The sequence below is a fragment of the Manihot esculenta genome, chromosome 5 (genome assembly GCF_001659605.2).
Source record: "Manihot esculenta cultivar AM560-2 chromosome 5, M.esculenta_v8, whole genome shotgun sequence".
NCBI lineage: Eukaryota > Viridiplantae > Streptophyta > Magnoliopsida > Malpighiales > Euphorbiaceae > Manihot > Manihot esculenta.
In genome coordinates this window covers 2,841,508-2,858,268 of record NC_035165.2, presented here as the reverse complement: position 1 = coordinate 2,858,268, position 16,761 = coordinate 2,841,508, and the positions used below count along the sequence as shown (strand labels likewise).

Here is a 16,761-nt window from a genome sequence, read left to right as displayed (position 1 = left end):
GTTGAGATGGGACCACATATTACAGTCCACAGTCCTCCTTGTAGGCATTTTTCTTTCTTTTTTTTTTTTTAAATTTTACAATATAACCATTGTATGTATAATAATTATTATAATAATTTATTATGGCCCCACCACCATAATAAATAAATGATACTGTTGTACATACAATAATTATATCAATTTATTTTTTTTGTTATTCTATAGAAGACGGCGAAAGTCACTTGTAGGCTGAATATAGTGTTGCCATAATCTACAAAATGACAGTTCTACAGGGGTTTATATGATTGAGCTCATGCATGGTAAACTGAAATTTTGTCATTCTACAATATTTTTACTCGTGCATTCACGAGATAAATATTAACTGAATCCGATCTATTATAAAATAAATACAGATAAATAATTTTTTCATAAAAAAACAGAAAAATTTACTTTAATGTTTTTATAGTGAACTGAATCCATTTGAGAATTTCACATTGTACTGATAACTCTTTCTTTTTTACCTTTAACGAGTATATTTAATTATTATAAACCAGTTGGAATGGCACTCCAAGGCTTAGTCTGGTGGAAAGTGCATCCTGTAATCTTGAAAGGTCTAAGGTTCGACTCCCCAACCCCTATTTTAAAAAAAAAAAAAAACCAGTTGGAATGGGAAGTTTTTTTTTTTTTTTTACAGTTATGATTTGTTAAAGTGAAGGAATAATGTTGGATGGTCTCTTCCAAATGCTTGCATTCTCTTATGAACAACTTTTGGTTTACAATAAAAAACATTGATCTTTTAAAATTGAATTATATTTAATTAAAATCCAGAAAAAAAAATAAAAAAATTCAGGTTGAAATTAAACCCATAACAAAAATATTATCCCACTACAGCAAACCTAAAATCCAAAATATTGAGTTAAACAACGTTTTAATAGAAAATATTACAAACAGAACTCAAATGCTTATACCATAACATGGAACTAGCTAGTATGTAATGGGGTCTAACAAGAATATGCGCAATAAGTAATATGAACTCTTCTTCTCCAACATAATATTTAATTATTTTAAGAGAATAAAAAAACTTTTTAATTCATGTGAATTTTTGGAGCGATTATTGTAAATTCAACACCACATTTTAAAAAATGATTTAGTTAAATATTTATATTTAAATTTGTGCATTTAATATGTTTTACATCATTTTAAAACTCGTTGTTGTATAAAGTCAAGTATATAATGCAACTTCATATTCTTATTAAAAGAATTTTAAATGAAATAAAAAAATTATTATTTAATTCTCGTGATATGGAAAAACTCATTGATTAATTTTTTAATTTTAAAAAATATATTAAATAATTTTTAATATTTTAAAAAATTTACTCCCTAATCTCTATTAATTTTTTTTTAAATACTTTATTATTTAGTCCCTATAATTTTAAAAGTTATTAGTTAATTAGCCTCTCAAATCATTACAAATTTTACTAATTAATCCCTCCATATCAAAGACATTTTACACTTTTTTGTAATATTTAACAATTAAAATTAACGAAGAAATAAAATGGTAAATTTTTAAAACATTGAAAATATTTTAATATATTTTTTAAAACTAATTAAAAGATCAACTAGTGAGTTTTTTTATATAATAGAGATTAAATATTAATTTTTTTTAATATTAAAAAAAAATTATATTTTAACACTGAATTTTATTATAATTAACGTATCGATCTTTCTATTTTAAATCCAACACTTAAATCTCTAACGTTTAGAACCTTCTAAATCCCTTCTGTTAATAATAAAATCTATTAGATCATGCTAGGAGTTTCTTAAAATGCAGTATTCTTCGACCTCCATCTTAAACTACTTACAAGAATGTTATTTGATAAATATAATATTATATCGTAAATAAATTAAAATAATTAATATTAATAATAATATTAATATAATTTTTATAATTATATTTATATAAATTTAATATATAATTAAATAAATTAAATTAATAAATATAATATAATTATTAAAAAATTAAATTAATAATTTAGATTAATTATAGTGTGGTAAGCACTTGAAATGTGCAGTAATTTTTATAAATTTTTTTAATTAATTATTTATTGTACAGTAAATAACAAAATGGTGTTCTACCCATTTTAATTTTTATAAATTTTTTAATTATTTATTTATTGTGCTTTAAGAACGCAATAAATAAAGAAATTGTGTTCTACCGCACAAGCTCTCGCATTTTAAAAGCACGCTAGAGTCGCATTTCACTCCCGTACAAATTTTTTTTTTAATTAAAATTTAAGATTTCCTTTTTTTTAATTTAAAAAGGCAAAAAGTCCTGTATGCATTACTTCTATCAGCTACAAAATAAGTTCCAGTTGTCATGAGCATCAAAGTGATCTGGCAAATGGTTCCTTAGGAGGTGAAGGACAAGGCTATTTTTGTGATAATGTCTATAGGTTTGGAGATTATCTTTTATCTTAATTTTTTTTATGATAAATCTATTTAGATTTGCTTATCTATCGTACTTGGAGCCTTTTTGTTGTTGTATTCATAATCAAATACCTTTTTAATGCTTTGGTTATTTGAACAAAATATATATATAGGTTATTTAACTTTCAAGAAATTGAAAATGTGGGGATTTGATTTAGTAATATTTAAAATTTTAACGGTAATAAAATCAGTGAATAGGGAAAAACAAAGTAGATCGAAGAGATGCATGTGTTTTATTTAATAAAATGTGAGTGAAATGTTGAGCAAGCATGTTTATTCCATGAGAGCGGTAAAATTTTTGGAGAGTTTTCAAATTAAATAAGAGTAATATGATTATTTTTTATTTTATTAATGATAATTTTAATCGAAGGGTTTTGACTTTAAATAATTATAAAAAATTAAAAATTTTAAATATTTAATTTTAAAAATAGAGTGATTAATCTATTAATTCTATTAAAATTCAGAAATTAAACTGTAATTTATTTTTAAAAAAGTGAAGGCTATTACTCCTCCATCTTTTCTGTTCTTATTTATTTTTCAAAGTTGTTTCTTTATCAGCTTGCGTTGTATTGCAAGGACCAGGGAGGAAAGGAGAATTGCCATAAGGGCAAAATATTTGACAAGGATGTAGTGAGGTTTTCAAGATGTGGGTGGTTTCACAATCGTGAAGTTGAACATTTTGAGGGGAAGGTAAGTGCATGTTAATTAATTAGTGCAGTTTAGTCTTCGGGATTTTATGTTAGTTAGACGTACTCAATATTTATATTTATGATATTAAAATATATTAAATAAATAAAATTAATTTTTAAAATTTTTTAATAAAAATATAAATAGACTAATATGATAATTTATTAAAAGCCATGGGTCTCACCTGTGATTATCACGTGACGCCCATATAGCAAACTTAAGATAGATGACTTCAAGTATTACTAATGCATCTGCCGAAAGCAATTTCCAGTTGCGCTTTTTTTTTTTTCCAAAAAAAAAAAAAAAAGAAAATACAAGATGTCCTTGCCCTTAACGGCAAACTTTGGAAACCTATAAAATTGCAGACTGGTTGTTATATTCATTGTTCAAGAGCGGAGAAAGTGACAATTTGTATGTATTTGTTTATACATTATATATGGAGAAGAGAGAGAGTTTAGAGATAAAAGACAGAAATTTTTTTATTTAATTAGTAATATTTAAGAAAGTTCCATGGATAATTTCCATGAATCAAACATGTCAAATGAATTGTTTAACTGGACCTGAAAAGTCTCACCCACAGCCACAAGGAATAGGAAGGGAAACTGCTTGGAAGTTTTCTTTCTGGAAATTAGTTAATTAACTATCTCATATCTTTCTCAAACGCTTCAAACTATCATAATTTTTCTACTTCTGGCTAGTTCCGACAATTTCACCAACTGGGTATTACTTCTAATTGAAACTTGTTAATGGCAACTCGGGATTCTGAGACATCAAGAGAATCAATGTCCCAAGGGGAAGATGATACTGTATATGTGGCTCTGGGAAAAGATGTTGAACAGCAAAAGTTGACTTTGTTATGGGCATTAGAGAATTTTCCTGGAAAGAAATTTTGCATTCTTCATGTTCATCAGCCTTCAAAAACAATCCCCTGCGGTAAAGCTATACAATCAAATTCCTGTGGATGCATTTCTCAAGACTTCAGATTTTATTACTTTGTGGGTCCTCTGACTCTTTCATTTTGTTTTGGTTTGCAGTTGGCGGAAACTTTCTTGCCAACAGGGTTGATCAACAAGAACTCAAAGAATTCCAAGAACTTGAAAGGAAGATAATGCACAGAATCCTGGAGTATTACCTTCTCCTGTGTCACCAAGTTGAAGTATAATTCATCTTCCATTACTTGCTCATAAATTATTATCATGATGATTATTAATTTTTGTAATAGTTGAATACTGACCTCTTTCAGATCATTGTGCTAGTTTTGAATCTTTAATTTATGTTCTCTCTCTGTGCTAATATGGATGGAGTTGATCCATCTCATTCAGAAAATTTTCCCCAAAAGCAATCTTTTCAAGATCAGTTTGATGTTACATACCTTAAAAACTGAAGTATTTAAACGTTCTTGGATTGATTTTGAAGGTCCAAGCAGAAAAGCTATGTATTGAAATGGATGATACAGGGAAAGGGATTGTGGAGCTCGCATATCAGCATGGTATCAAGAAGCTTGTTATGGGAGCTGCTGCTGACAAACGCTATTCAGAGTACAATCCCCATTTATTATTTTTCTCCGAAGGACTTGTCTCTATCTGCCGAGTTACTATGTGTTATTTGTCCGCAATTGCTTAGAGAAATAGTTGAATGTCTGCAGGGACATGGCGGATCTCAAGTCCAGGAAGGCAAAATATGTCCAACAGCGGATTCCTCTTTGCTGTCAAGTTTGGTATGTCTGCAAGGGATACCTCGTACACACAGGGTACGCTTGATGATCATGCTGTTGCAGTTTCGTAATGTCTGTATACATTTGCTTGCAGATATTGGGATACATTGCTGACTAGTACCATATATTGTGTAGGGAAGGTGAATTGACATGCTCTTCTGCTAATGCACTTGGTCACCATGATTCTGCTTCATCAGAGAGAATTGACGAGACTGGTCTTGAGTTAGAATTGTGTGAAGTGCCTCAATCAGAGGAAGATATTCATTTACATAATCCTGATGCATTGGTATTCTTTGGTATCTTTTGTATTTCTATTCAGTGAACTAAATACTGTGGTAAGGTCTAAAATGATATGTATTTTGATAGGAGGAGAGTAGTACTAATCAGCTTTATGAACAACTGGAGCAAGCTTTGATGGAGGCTGAAAAGTTTAAGCGAGAAGCATTCGAAGAGTCCCTCAAGCATTGGGAAGCTGAAAAAATCGCCATTAAGGCTATTCGCCGGGTAAGATATGCTATCAGTTGGCTGTTCTTTGTCTGTAGTCTTATCCTGAGTTCTTACATGAAGCTGATGTGCATCAACCAGAGAAGCATAACTACCTTAATAGTCTTGTGAAAATTGCTCATCAGTTCATGTTTCTTGCAATCAATTTCCAGGCTAAAGCGTTAGAAAGCTTGTATGCTAAGGAGTTGAAGCTCAGGAAAGAATCTGAGGAAGCACTAGTGAAAGAAAAAGAAGACCATCAAAGGACAAAAAAACAGTGGGATGAAGATCGTTTGATTACCATGGATCAGAGACTGTTACAACAGATCCAGTCTTCAAATTTTGATAACAAGATAAAAGAAATGAACGACGAAATTCTTACTGCTGTAGAGCAGTGCAAAGAATATAAGAAAGAAAGAGATGAGTTGGAACTAGAGCGTGACATAGTTCTCAAAATAGCTGAAGAGATTTCAAAATTTCAGGCAGGAGATCTCGAGATTGACATAGCACTAAAAATAGCTGAAGAGCTTTCAAAAAGGCAGGCAGAGGATGCCTCAGCCATCCATATGGGTCAGTTTCTTTCTGTCTTCTCTTTGTCAGAAATCAAGGAAGCAACTCGCAACTTTGACCCATCATTCAAGATTGGGGAAGGTGGATATGGAAGCATATATAAAGGTGTTCTCCGTTACACGCCTGTGGCTATAAAGGTGTTGAACCCAGATAGCATGCAAGGGCCATTGGAGTTTAAACAGGAGGTGAGAGCTTGAGTTCCAGGAATTGTTATTTTAGCTTTTGCAATATGAGCTTGGCCTGTATCACATACTATGGTTTTATTTCAGGTTGAGATGTTGAGTAAATTGCGGCATCCAAACCTGGTGATTCTTATTGGAGCCTGCTTGGAAGCTTTTGCTCTAATCTATGAATATTTACCAAATGGAAGCCTTGAAGACCGACTGAGCTGCAAGGACAACAGTTCCCCTTTGCCCTGGCAAGCTCGGATACGCATAGCAACTGAGTTGTGCTCTGTTCTCATATTTCTTCATTCCAGTAACCCCCACAGCATTGTACATGGAGATCTAAAACCTGGAAACATTCTTCTTGATGCTAAACTCGCATGCAAACTCAGCGACTTTGGAATCTGTCGAGCACTTTCTCTCCAGGAAAATTCAAGGAACAGGACCCTCTATCACAAAACTGATCCCAAAGGCACTTTCCTCTACTTGGATCCTTATTTCCTTGCAACAGGAGAATTATCTCCCAAGTCAGACACTTACTCATTTGGAGTTATACTGTTACAGTTGCTAACAGGGAGATCAGCCTTTGGCATTGTAAAGCAAATTGGAGATGCACTAGATGAAGGAACTTTGAGTTCCTTTTTGGATCCTTTAGCTGGGGACTGGCCATTTGTGCAAGCGAAGCAATTGGCTCGCTTGGCTTTGAGGTGCTGCTCAATGAACCGAAACAGCCGACCAGACCTTGCGATAGAAGCTTGGAGGGTGCTTGAACCCATGAGAGCATCTTGTGGAGATTCATCATCACTCCAGTTTAGCTCTCTATGGCGTCAACAGTCTCCTTCATATTTCTTGTGTCCCATTTTACAGGTAAATGTACTGCTCCAAATCAATTTAAGTGTTGTTGGATTGTTAACATACGAGTTTGATGATGATTTTGCAGGAAATGATGCGAGATCCTCATGTGGCAGCAGATGGATTTACTTACGAAGCAGAGGCATTGATAGGATGGCTGGAGAGTGGCCATAACACTTCGCCAATGACAAACCTGGAGCTTCAACACTTCAATCTCGTCCCTAACCACTCTCTTCGTTCCGCTATTCAGGAATGGCAGCAATTCTCCAGATCCTCTTGACTTCCAATAAGCTACCAATCCATTGCTGCTCATGATTTATTGGCAGTTTGATTTAGCAGTTGAATATGGGGCATATGTACATATCTACTTACAGAAATCTTATATTACCCTAATAGATAAATATTAAATTAATCAACTGAATTTATGGTTTGAAATTCGAGTTTCATTTGAATATTTTAAAATTATCTTGATTTTGATATGATTTTAAATTTAATTATTTAAAATTTTGAAAATTGATTTTAGTTCCAAATTAAATTAATTGATTCAATATAATTTGAAATTAAATTAAATTAATTTCCATTTGAGTTATCTAAGTCTGATATGATTCTAAAGTGATAGGACAGTGTATGGCCTGCATGATTTTCTTTCTTTTTCTTTTAGTTGACCTAAACAGCTTGACTTGCTAATCTTCTTCAGCATACAATAAGGGAAGGGCTTTATATTATAAGTTATCTGTGAACAGGGTGGATCCCACCTGATTAATCACCATCATCAGAGCTAAGGCTAGGATGTGGATCCGGCATTAATCCACACGTGTGATCCCACCATTACATGTGGAGCAAGTGTGAAGACATTTTATCCATGTGCGGGTCCCCTCCTTTTTAGCTCTACACTATACTCTACTGCCGTATCATCAACGAAAGTATACTGCTCAAATGAGACGCGCTCCACTCCAAGTTGAGCCTCGTGTCATCATTCTATTGGATTCAAGAACTTAAGACTTCCCATGTTTGACTTTTCGTATTCCTCCTTCAGTTCTTGGCCAATGGAATTTTCGCTTGTGAAAAGGTTTACACATACTTATCCCAGCTGATATTAACTCTTTCATAATTATTATTTAATTTGTATTCGTACGGCGCATACGGACCATATTTACCTGTTTAGGCTGTAGACGGTAACCCTCGAATGCAATTAAAATACTACCCCACGCGCTAAGCCCTTTTACAACCACTTTCGGGGAGTTGGGTGGGTACAATCACCAACCATCTTCCACCCTCTTCTAACTCGTTGCGGAACGGTCAAAGCACGCAAGAGAGGAAAAACCTTTTATTTTTAGGCTTAATTTGTTTTAAGAAAAATATTTTAAAAATTTTTAAGTGTTTAAAATATTTATAAAATTTAATTAATAAAAAATATTTTTTAATAATAAAAGGAAATAAATTATTTATTTTTATGAAGACTTATATATAAATTTATTAGTAAATTTTATTTTTTAAATTAAAATTAAATAATAAAAAATAAATTATCCTATTAAAAATATTTTTTACATAAAATATTTTTCATTAAAAATATTTTCTAAGAACAATATTTTTAAATATAAGTTATTTTTCATAAATAAATGAAGTGTTAAATTAAAAAAAGTTTATTTTTAAATTATAAAATTAAATTTTAATGCTAAAAATTAAAAAAATATAATAAATATAAAAATATATTTATAATTTCACAATTTTTTCCTAATTTTGAAAAAGAACGAGAGTATGTCATATCTGTATAAAATCATCTAAATAATACTAAACAAGTAAAGTGAAATAAAATAATAAAATTAATAACTTTAATAAAATAGAATAACACTGATTTAATTTTTAATTACTAAATTTAAAGCAAATAATACTAAAATGATTGATCATCTCTGAATAAAATTAAATTATTTTATAATAATTTATCAATTTTTTAATTAATTTTTTAAACATTATGATTATTTTGTTTAAAGTTATATCAATTAAATTTTTATTTTTCATTCAATTAATATTATTGTGATATTATTTTCAATTCAATTATAAAATATTTTTTATATTAATATCAAAAGAAATTTATTTAAACATTTTTTTTGAATATAAAGAAATTTATTTAAACATTTAAATGTACTAAAAATATTAATCTTAAGAATTAATATTGAATAAAAAAATTAATTTCAATAATTTTAAGAGAATAATTACATGAAGTCTCCTACTAAAAGAGATTTAATTATTTATATTCAATAATAAATTCAATTGAAAAATTATCAAAAATTATTCTAAAATAATTATCAACACCAAATAAAAAATAAGAGAATAAATAAAAAATTAAATGGGTGAATTTTTTTCTTTTAAATTTTTTAATTATTTCTTATTGAATTCATCACGATTTTTATTGTATATAAATATTTAAAAATAATAAAAAATTATTCAATTTCTGAAGTATGATATACCTGTATATATATTTTTCAATGTGAAATTTTATTTTATTTATAACTTATTTTTATAATTTTATTAAATATAAAAAATTTTATTTTTTGCCGATATAAAAATGAAACTTTATTTTTATGTTTTTTTAAAACATTTTTTCAGTTTTAAATAAAATGTATAGACACTTTCATCGGTTAATATTAAAAATAAAAATATTTATATATTTTTACTTTTAAAATTATTTTTTTGCTTTCAAAAAACAGAATTACTGTTTTTTTGAAATAAGACTTTTAGAATTTTTTTTTTTTCAAATGGAAATTGGGGATCGGGGGTGATGACCGCCGAGCTTTCTCTACTCTGGGTGTGGCTGGGCCCAAGAGGAAAGCAATGACCCAAAACCCATCGAACCCTCCTTAGGTTGACCAGCTCAGCATCTTAGGTCTCGACCCAAACACGCCGGGCCGGATGGGTTACCCGCGAGCCCAGACCCAGCAGGAAGAAGCACAGCCCGGTGATGTGATGTGAGGGAGAGGAGTCGGTCCAATCACTTCGCAGTCCTGCCCGCACAAGCGCCGAGAAAATTAAATGACCGCCTGGTATGGAGAGGGGGTCTGACACGTCCGTACGTACGGGTCTAAATAACATAGACAGATAACACAATAGCAAGGAGAAAAAAAATGTGAGGGGCAAGTAAAAAGGAGAGGGTCTTCTCTGTAACAGCCCGGAAACCGAACTGCCACCGGCACTAGGATCCAGATCGACTTAAGGTCGCCGGGACCCGTAGTAAGCCTGCTATCCTGTCTATAGACCTGTGAAATCCCATACATGATCATACATATCTGTAAAAACATAAAACTTTTCTTCAGTCCAAGGCTTAACCTGTGCATGCACTCTCTCTGTGCTCTACTAATCCCTACTAGAGCTCCTCATGGCTCTAGGCGGATCAAACTCATAATGTTAAGCCTGGTTTGCTCATAAACATACAAGAATAAAGAAACATACATAAACTGATCATGTGACTCCACAAAGGGATTACAAGTCTTATACATCAAGCACCATTCTATACATATACACTATCGCTATACAATTACATGTCCACACTAGCTATTACAAAACTCTGTACTCTTTCTGTACCCTGCTGAATGCTCTCTGACCTCTGAACCTGCACAACTGGAGTTAGGGGAGAGGGATGAGCTACTATAGCCCAGTGAGTAGAATAGTAAAATAACAGGTGATAAAACATGCTCTCATGGAATGCAACATATAAGCACATCACCTCGGCCGGACGGATCAAAAAATCCCTCTATCTCATCTGGGGTACCTAAGTACCATGTGCCTGGTCCCCGTAGGGCTGTTCCAGGTCTTTGTGTTGTGCCTGGTCCCCGTAGGGCTGTTCCAGGTCTTCCTCTGAGGGCTAATGAATCCTCACGAAGTCCGTGCCGTCTCACATAAGCAATGTACAAGGAGCAATGCCAAGTACAAGGATAAATGCAATGCATCATCTTTGTGTACACTAATGCACTCACCCTATAGCATATTCATGATGCATGAAGCATGATAAAAGACTCAGTTCTCAGATTAAAACATTACATTAAATTCCACTCACCTCTGGTTATCTCTGAACTGACTCTGCAGGTTCTGACACTGGACTCACTGCTGACCTCCCTGATTCCTCTGGTCCGTACCTACACAGGTGGACTCAAATGAGGGACCAAACTCACTCAAGAACATCTCTAAGAAACTCCCCAAAACCCCTCTAAACAATCCTAAAACCATCACATAAAACATGCAAAAGAAAGCTGGACAGGGCACTTTCGGCGGCAGGTTCGGCGGCCGAAACCCCACTCCAGAGACGAAACTCATGCACGTTCGGCGGCACCTTCGGTGGCCGAAGGTCTCGTCCAGAGACGAAACTCACACACTTTCGGCGGCCGAACTCCCTCTTTCGGCGGCCGAAAGTCCCTTTCTAAACCGAAAGCCTAGCTTTCGGGGGCAACCTTTGGCAGCCGAACTGCCTCCACAAAGGGTTCGGCGGCCGAACCTTCCTTCGGCGGCCGAACCTGGTTTTGCCCGAAGGGCAGAACCCTGCTCTGTTTCATGCAAACTTTGCCCAAAAACCTACAAACATGCATATCCACTACTCCCAACTAGCATATACACATATATATGCAAAAAGGGGTCTAAAACTACCCTAAAACCCCAAACAAACATAGCACATAACACTAAAACATGCTGGAACACCACAAATCACCACAAACCTCACCTAAACCTAAACATGCTTACTACCCATACAAACGTCATAAAACCTTTCCAAATCAACAAAGAAGCTCAGGATCTTCACGTACCTCTTACACAACTTGAGGATGAAGGATCCTAACGTGGAGATATGAAGAAAAGCTCTTCCAAAGCTCCAAGCTTCAAAACTTGGTTCTTTTGCTCAAAACCTTCATAAGTCACCAAAACTCTTAAAACTCTTGAAAGATTTGAGGAAAATCATGGAAAACATGAAAGTCAACGTGGAGAGGCTGAAACTCACCTCTGGCTGCAAGTGGAGGAGAAAATACCCTCCTCTCACCGACCTTTGGCCCTTTTATAGGTGGCTGGCCAGACCACCTTCGGCAGCCGAACGTGAAGCCGCAACCATGCAATGTTCGGCGGCCGAAAGTACCCTTCGGCGGCCGAACCTTTGCATTTCTCCCTTGTTGCTTTTCTTTCAAAACTCAAGTCTTTTAACACTTCAACACATGAAAACCAGTAAAACAAATACCTTGGAAAACATATGCATTACCCTTCTCGAGGGTTCCGACACCCGAGATTCCGCCGGACTACAGGAATTCCGCTGCCGGACTCAAGCCGGGTATTACATTCTCTTTCCTTCTTCTTCTTTTGGCTTCTTCCTCAGCTCAATATATTATTTTTCTCTGCAACTCTTGCCTATCGATACTACACTAGTTCATGAATCTGACTTGAACGTCGGAGGGTCTCCACCGGGGGCATCCGCGGTAGACCCATGACCATCTTTCCTTATTTTACAGGTCCTTTCATTAAATCGAACATTGAGAGACCATATGATGGAGCAACAAGAAGACCAGATCTATAATGGAATAAGAGAAAAATATGATGTATCAATTGGCGCCGTCTGTGGGAACGAAATAGATTTTTACTATCTCTAAAGTTTCTAAATTCACCCATTGAGATCCACATGAATGTATAAAAGTTTATACAAAAAGGAAACGGGAGGTTTACAATAATCCAGCTAAAAAGAAATATTCATTATGTTCAGAAATATTTTGATAGTATTTCAGATAGTTTATTTTAATATTTATTGAATTTTATTACTACTAAATTTTTCTTTGAAATCTGGTGAAGTGAAATTTCAGATCGAAATACTTATTTATGAGTATAAAATTTTAATATTTTCTATAAAAATAAATAAATAAAATAAGTGATGTATATATTTGTTGAAATTGTGAGGTAGGCCATATATATGTTGTAAAAGTTAGATGGGCAGGTCGGCTATAGAGTCCCAAGTTAGTAAATTAGAGAGAATATTAATAAATAAAAAATAAAATAAAATAAAAAAGAAGGATCTGCGAGAAAAAATGAAGCAGGTTGGGTAGATTGGACAACTCTCTGACTGGACAACAAATAGGCGAGGTCGGACTACACAACAAATGATGAAAAATAGATCAGCAGAAGAGCTCAGGTGAAAAGACTCCAACTGTTCAAAATTGCCTCTTGTTGTGTATGCTTATTATTTTGCTTTAGAATTTTAAGACTGCCTTTAGTTACTCGCAATTATTTTTTTATTAATTATTATTGAATACAAAGGATTTGATAAATAATTAAAAGATATACTTTGCATGTAAATAATAATGCTAAATTTAATTAAAGTATACTTCTATGAGTTTAAATATCTTGATAATTGCTTACATAATATTAGAATTCAAGTATTGTCATGACAATTTTATTATTAATGTTAGCACATACATTTCTAAGCAAAAGATCATGTATTTTATAGATTGAAAATTTTTGGAGAAATTTACACATGCAAAATATTATTTATTGAATTTTTAAATTGCATGAGTTAATATTGTTAGTTAGAGCTAATATTTACATTCATCTGAAATCTAAAACTAAGTGACATGTGCGACATATTATTTATTAAAGAATATTATTGAATTAACAACGAGTATCCTCGTTATATACGCTCTTATTTTGCAGAAAAAATTCTGAATTCTAAGTGAAGACCTTGGTGAGGTAGATGACCAGTCTCAAAAAATGACCTCCGGCACCACAAAACCGGCTGAGATGGAAGCGACAGTAAGGCCAATGAGCCTGAATCCCATACAAGGCTAAAGAGCCTGGAAGCGACAGTAAAGCCAAAGAGTCTGAATCTTGCGCAAGACCTCAATGAGGTAGGTGACCGGCCTCGAAAAATGGCCTTCGGCACCATAAAACCGGCTGAGATGACGAAGCAACAGTAAGGCCAATGAGCTTGAATCCTATGCAAGGCTAGAGAGCCTAGAATCGACAGTAAGGCCTAAGAGCCTGAATCTTGCGTAAGACCTCAGTGAGGTAGGTGATCGGGCTTAGAAAATGACCCCGGCACCACAAAACTGGCTGAGATGATGAAGCGACAGTAAGGCCAAAGAGCCTGAATCCTGCGCAAGACCTCAGTGAGGTAGGTGACTGGGCTCAGAAAAAATGATCCCGGCACCACAAAACCAGCTGAGATGATGAAGCGACAGTAAGGCCAAAGAGCTTGAATCCTGCGCAAGACCTCAGTGAGGTAGGTGACCGGGCTCAGAAAATGACCCCGGCACCACAAAACCGGCTGAGATGATGAAGCGATAGTAAGGCCAAAGAGTCTGAATCCTGCGCAAGACCTCAGTGAGGTAGGTGACCGGCCTCGAAAAATGACCCCCGGCACCACAAAACTGGTTGAGATGACGAAGCTACAGTAAGGCCAATGAACCTGAATCCTATGCAAGGCTAAAGAGCCTGGAAGCGACAGTAAGGCCTAAGAGTTTGAATCTTGAGCAAGCCCTCAGTGAGGTAGGTGACTGGTCTCGGAAAATGACCGCCAGCATCACAAAATCGAGCTGAGAGGATGAAGGAAACTATTCTTTCTCCTTTTATTAAAAAATACTGTATGCTCACAGCAAACAGCGGCATACGATGACAACATGCAAAAATAACTCATAAGAACACAGCTTCGACCTCACATAAAATATTGGGGCACTGGACCATAAATGAAAAGTTAAACTACGACCTCCTAAAGGAGCTCAGGTCATAAGGTAAAGAGACTTTGATATCACACAACAACCAAAAGCACCAAAGCGCCATGCTGACCTCAAGAGGGTGCTGGAACAGAAATAAAAAATCTGAATCCGACCTCTCGAAAGAGCTCGGATTACAGGCTAATAAGACCTTGATCTCTTAAAATAGCCAGCATATAACGAAATTAAACTAAGGCGCTCCAATGCCTGTATCATGTAGCAATGCGACCTACTAAAGGCCAATGCAAGGCTCACGGCGCCAAAGCGCCAAATTGCCATGCCGATCTCAAGAAAATGAGCTCGGTACTGGTAAATCCAATAGGCAGACCAAATTAAGGCGGGGCGAATCCTAAGCAAACTGCATACCAAGATAGAGAACCAAACAAAGGACCAAGGGTAATCATAGGAGGCACTGACCTTGAGAATCAACCGCTAGCACTAAACCAGCTCGTCTAGCCTAGAGAAAGGTCTAAGCAGCAAAGAGCTCACAAAACGCTTGAGGGAAGACAGCTCAGAAAGCACTCAAGGGCAAATAACTCAAACAACCGAGACATACTCAAGGACCAAATGCTCAGATAAAGGATCAAGGGGACAAGAGCAATGTAAAATTCCAAATTAACCATTCTGAATGATTGGACGGGGCAGTGGAAAGTCTTGACTCATTGGATACAAAAAAATCGAACCCCAATATGGTCAAACCCAAAGCAGATAGTCCAACCTCTTCGACCCGGGGTCGATCTTCCCAAAAGCCCAGAGGGGCCATACATACCTCCCTGCTGAGCCTTATGTCTGTGCTGGTGAGGCTATAAACCTATAAAAGAAAGGTTAAAAGCTGAACAAATAAGCAGTCAGGCCGAAACATAGCCTGTGTAAGGCTAGACAAGAAAATAAGAAATTAAGTCCGACTTCACAAAAGAGCTCGGGGCACCAAAGTAAAGAAAATGAAATCTCGAACTCTCAAACACATAGCACAAGCAGCATCACGGGCTATAGGCATAAAAGCCTAAGCAAAGAACAAAAATCCGAGCTCCCAAACTCGCAGTACGGACAGACTCACAACAAGTAAACAATCAAGCTGAATAAAGCTAAGTGTAGAAGAAACAACAGAGAGCCGAGCTTCCTATATGAAAAGGCCCGCCAATGCGAAACGCACAAAAGGATAAACGAAAGCGAAGGGTCATGCTCACAGCTCGGATTAACCCATAGTAAACAAACACTTAGCAAAGATGACCCAGGAAGAGGAAGACGACAAAAGGCCAAGCTCCCTATCCTAGCGGAGCACATAACTCAGACCACACTGACCGCCAGAAGGTTACATCCAGAGGGACAAGATGTCCGAGCTCGTAACAAGAACAAGATTTAAAATCGTCTAATGCGAAGCACTCATGCAAATAAGACATTCCTCTAGGTATTATATATCCGAGCTCGCAGCACTGACGAGGTCATGAGCCAAAAACAGAAATGCCCTCATGAGAATAAAAAAAACTCGCAAGTCAGAAGTTTAGCCAGACGCCGAGCTCTTAGCCCGGGTCAATTCGACTAGCAAAGTCCCAGTAGAGATAGCTTGGTCCATCAATTAAGTAAAATTGACAAAGCCAGAAGACAGTCTGAGTAAAAAATAATAATGAGGTACATGCCGAGGTGAGCTATCATTCATCATCAAATACACATCTCCAGATTGCCATTCATTCAAACATCAAAGTGAATAGACAAAGAAATAAAAAGGCAAGAAAATGACACTTTTGACAAGAGAAGTTCTCGGGCCACGCGGTCTTAAATAGAGTTTAAGGATTTACCCCCTCGCCACTCATGTAATAACTGCCGAGGAGGTAAAGGGGCAATTGATGACCGCCGGGCTTCCTCTACCCTAGGTGAGGTCGGGCCTAAGAGGAGAGCAATAGCCCAAAGCCCATCGAGCCCTCCTTAGGCTGACCAACTCAGCATCTCAGGCCTCGACCCGGACACGCCGGGCCAGATGGGTTATCCGCGAGCCCAGACCCAGCAGGAAGAAGCCCAGCTCGATGATGTGATGTGAGAGAGAGGAGCCGGTCCAGTCACTTCGTAGCTGCCTGCACGTGCGCCGGGGGAATTAAATGGC

General features: G+C 35.5%; 1 protein-coding gene across 1 annotated transcript; it reads left to right on the top strand.

The window, feature by feature from the left end:
* The first annotated feature begins 3,702 nt into the window (after positions 1-3,702).
* LOC110614952 (U-box domain-containing protein 33) lies at positions 3,703-8,260 on the top strand. Its single transcript, XM_021756644.2, has 9 exons — positions 3,703-4,086; positions 4,188-4,309; positions 4,570-4,691; positions 4,799-4,903; positions 5,003-5,153; positions 5,234-5,371; positions 5,524-6,105; positions 6,190-6,951; positions 7,025-8,260. Exons 1-9 carry the CDS (start codon positions 3,900-3,902, stop codon positions 7,214-7,216), a joined length of 2,361 nt encoding a protein of 786 aa, XP_021612336.1. The 5' UTR covers positions 3,703-3,899; the 3' UTR covers positions 7,217-8,260.
* The last annotated feature ends 8,501 nt before the right edge of the window (positions 8,261-16,761 follow it).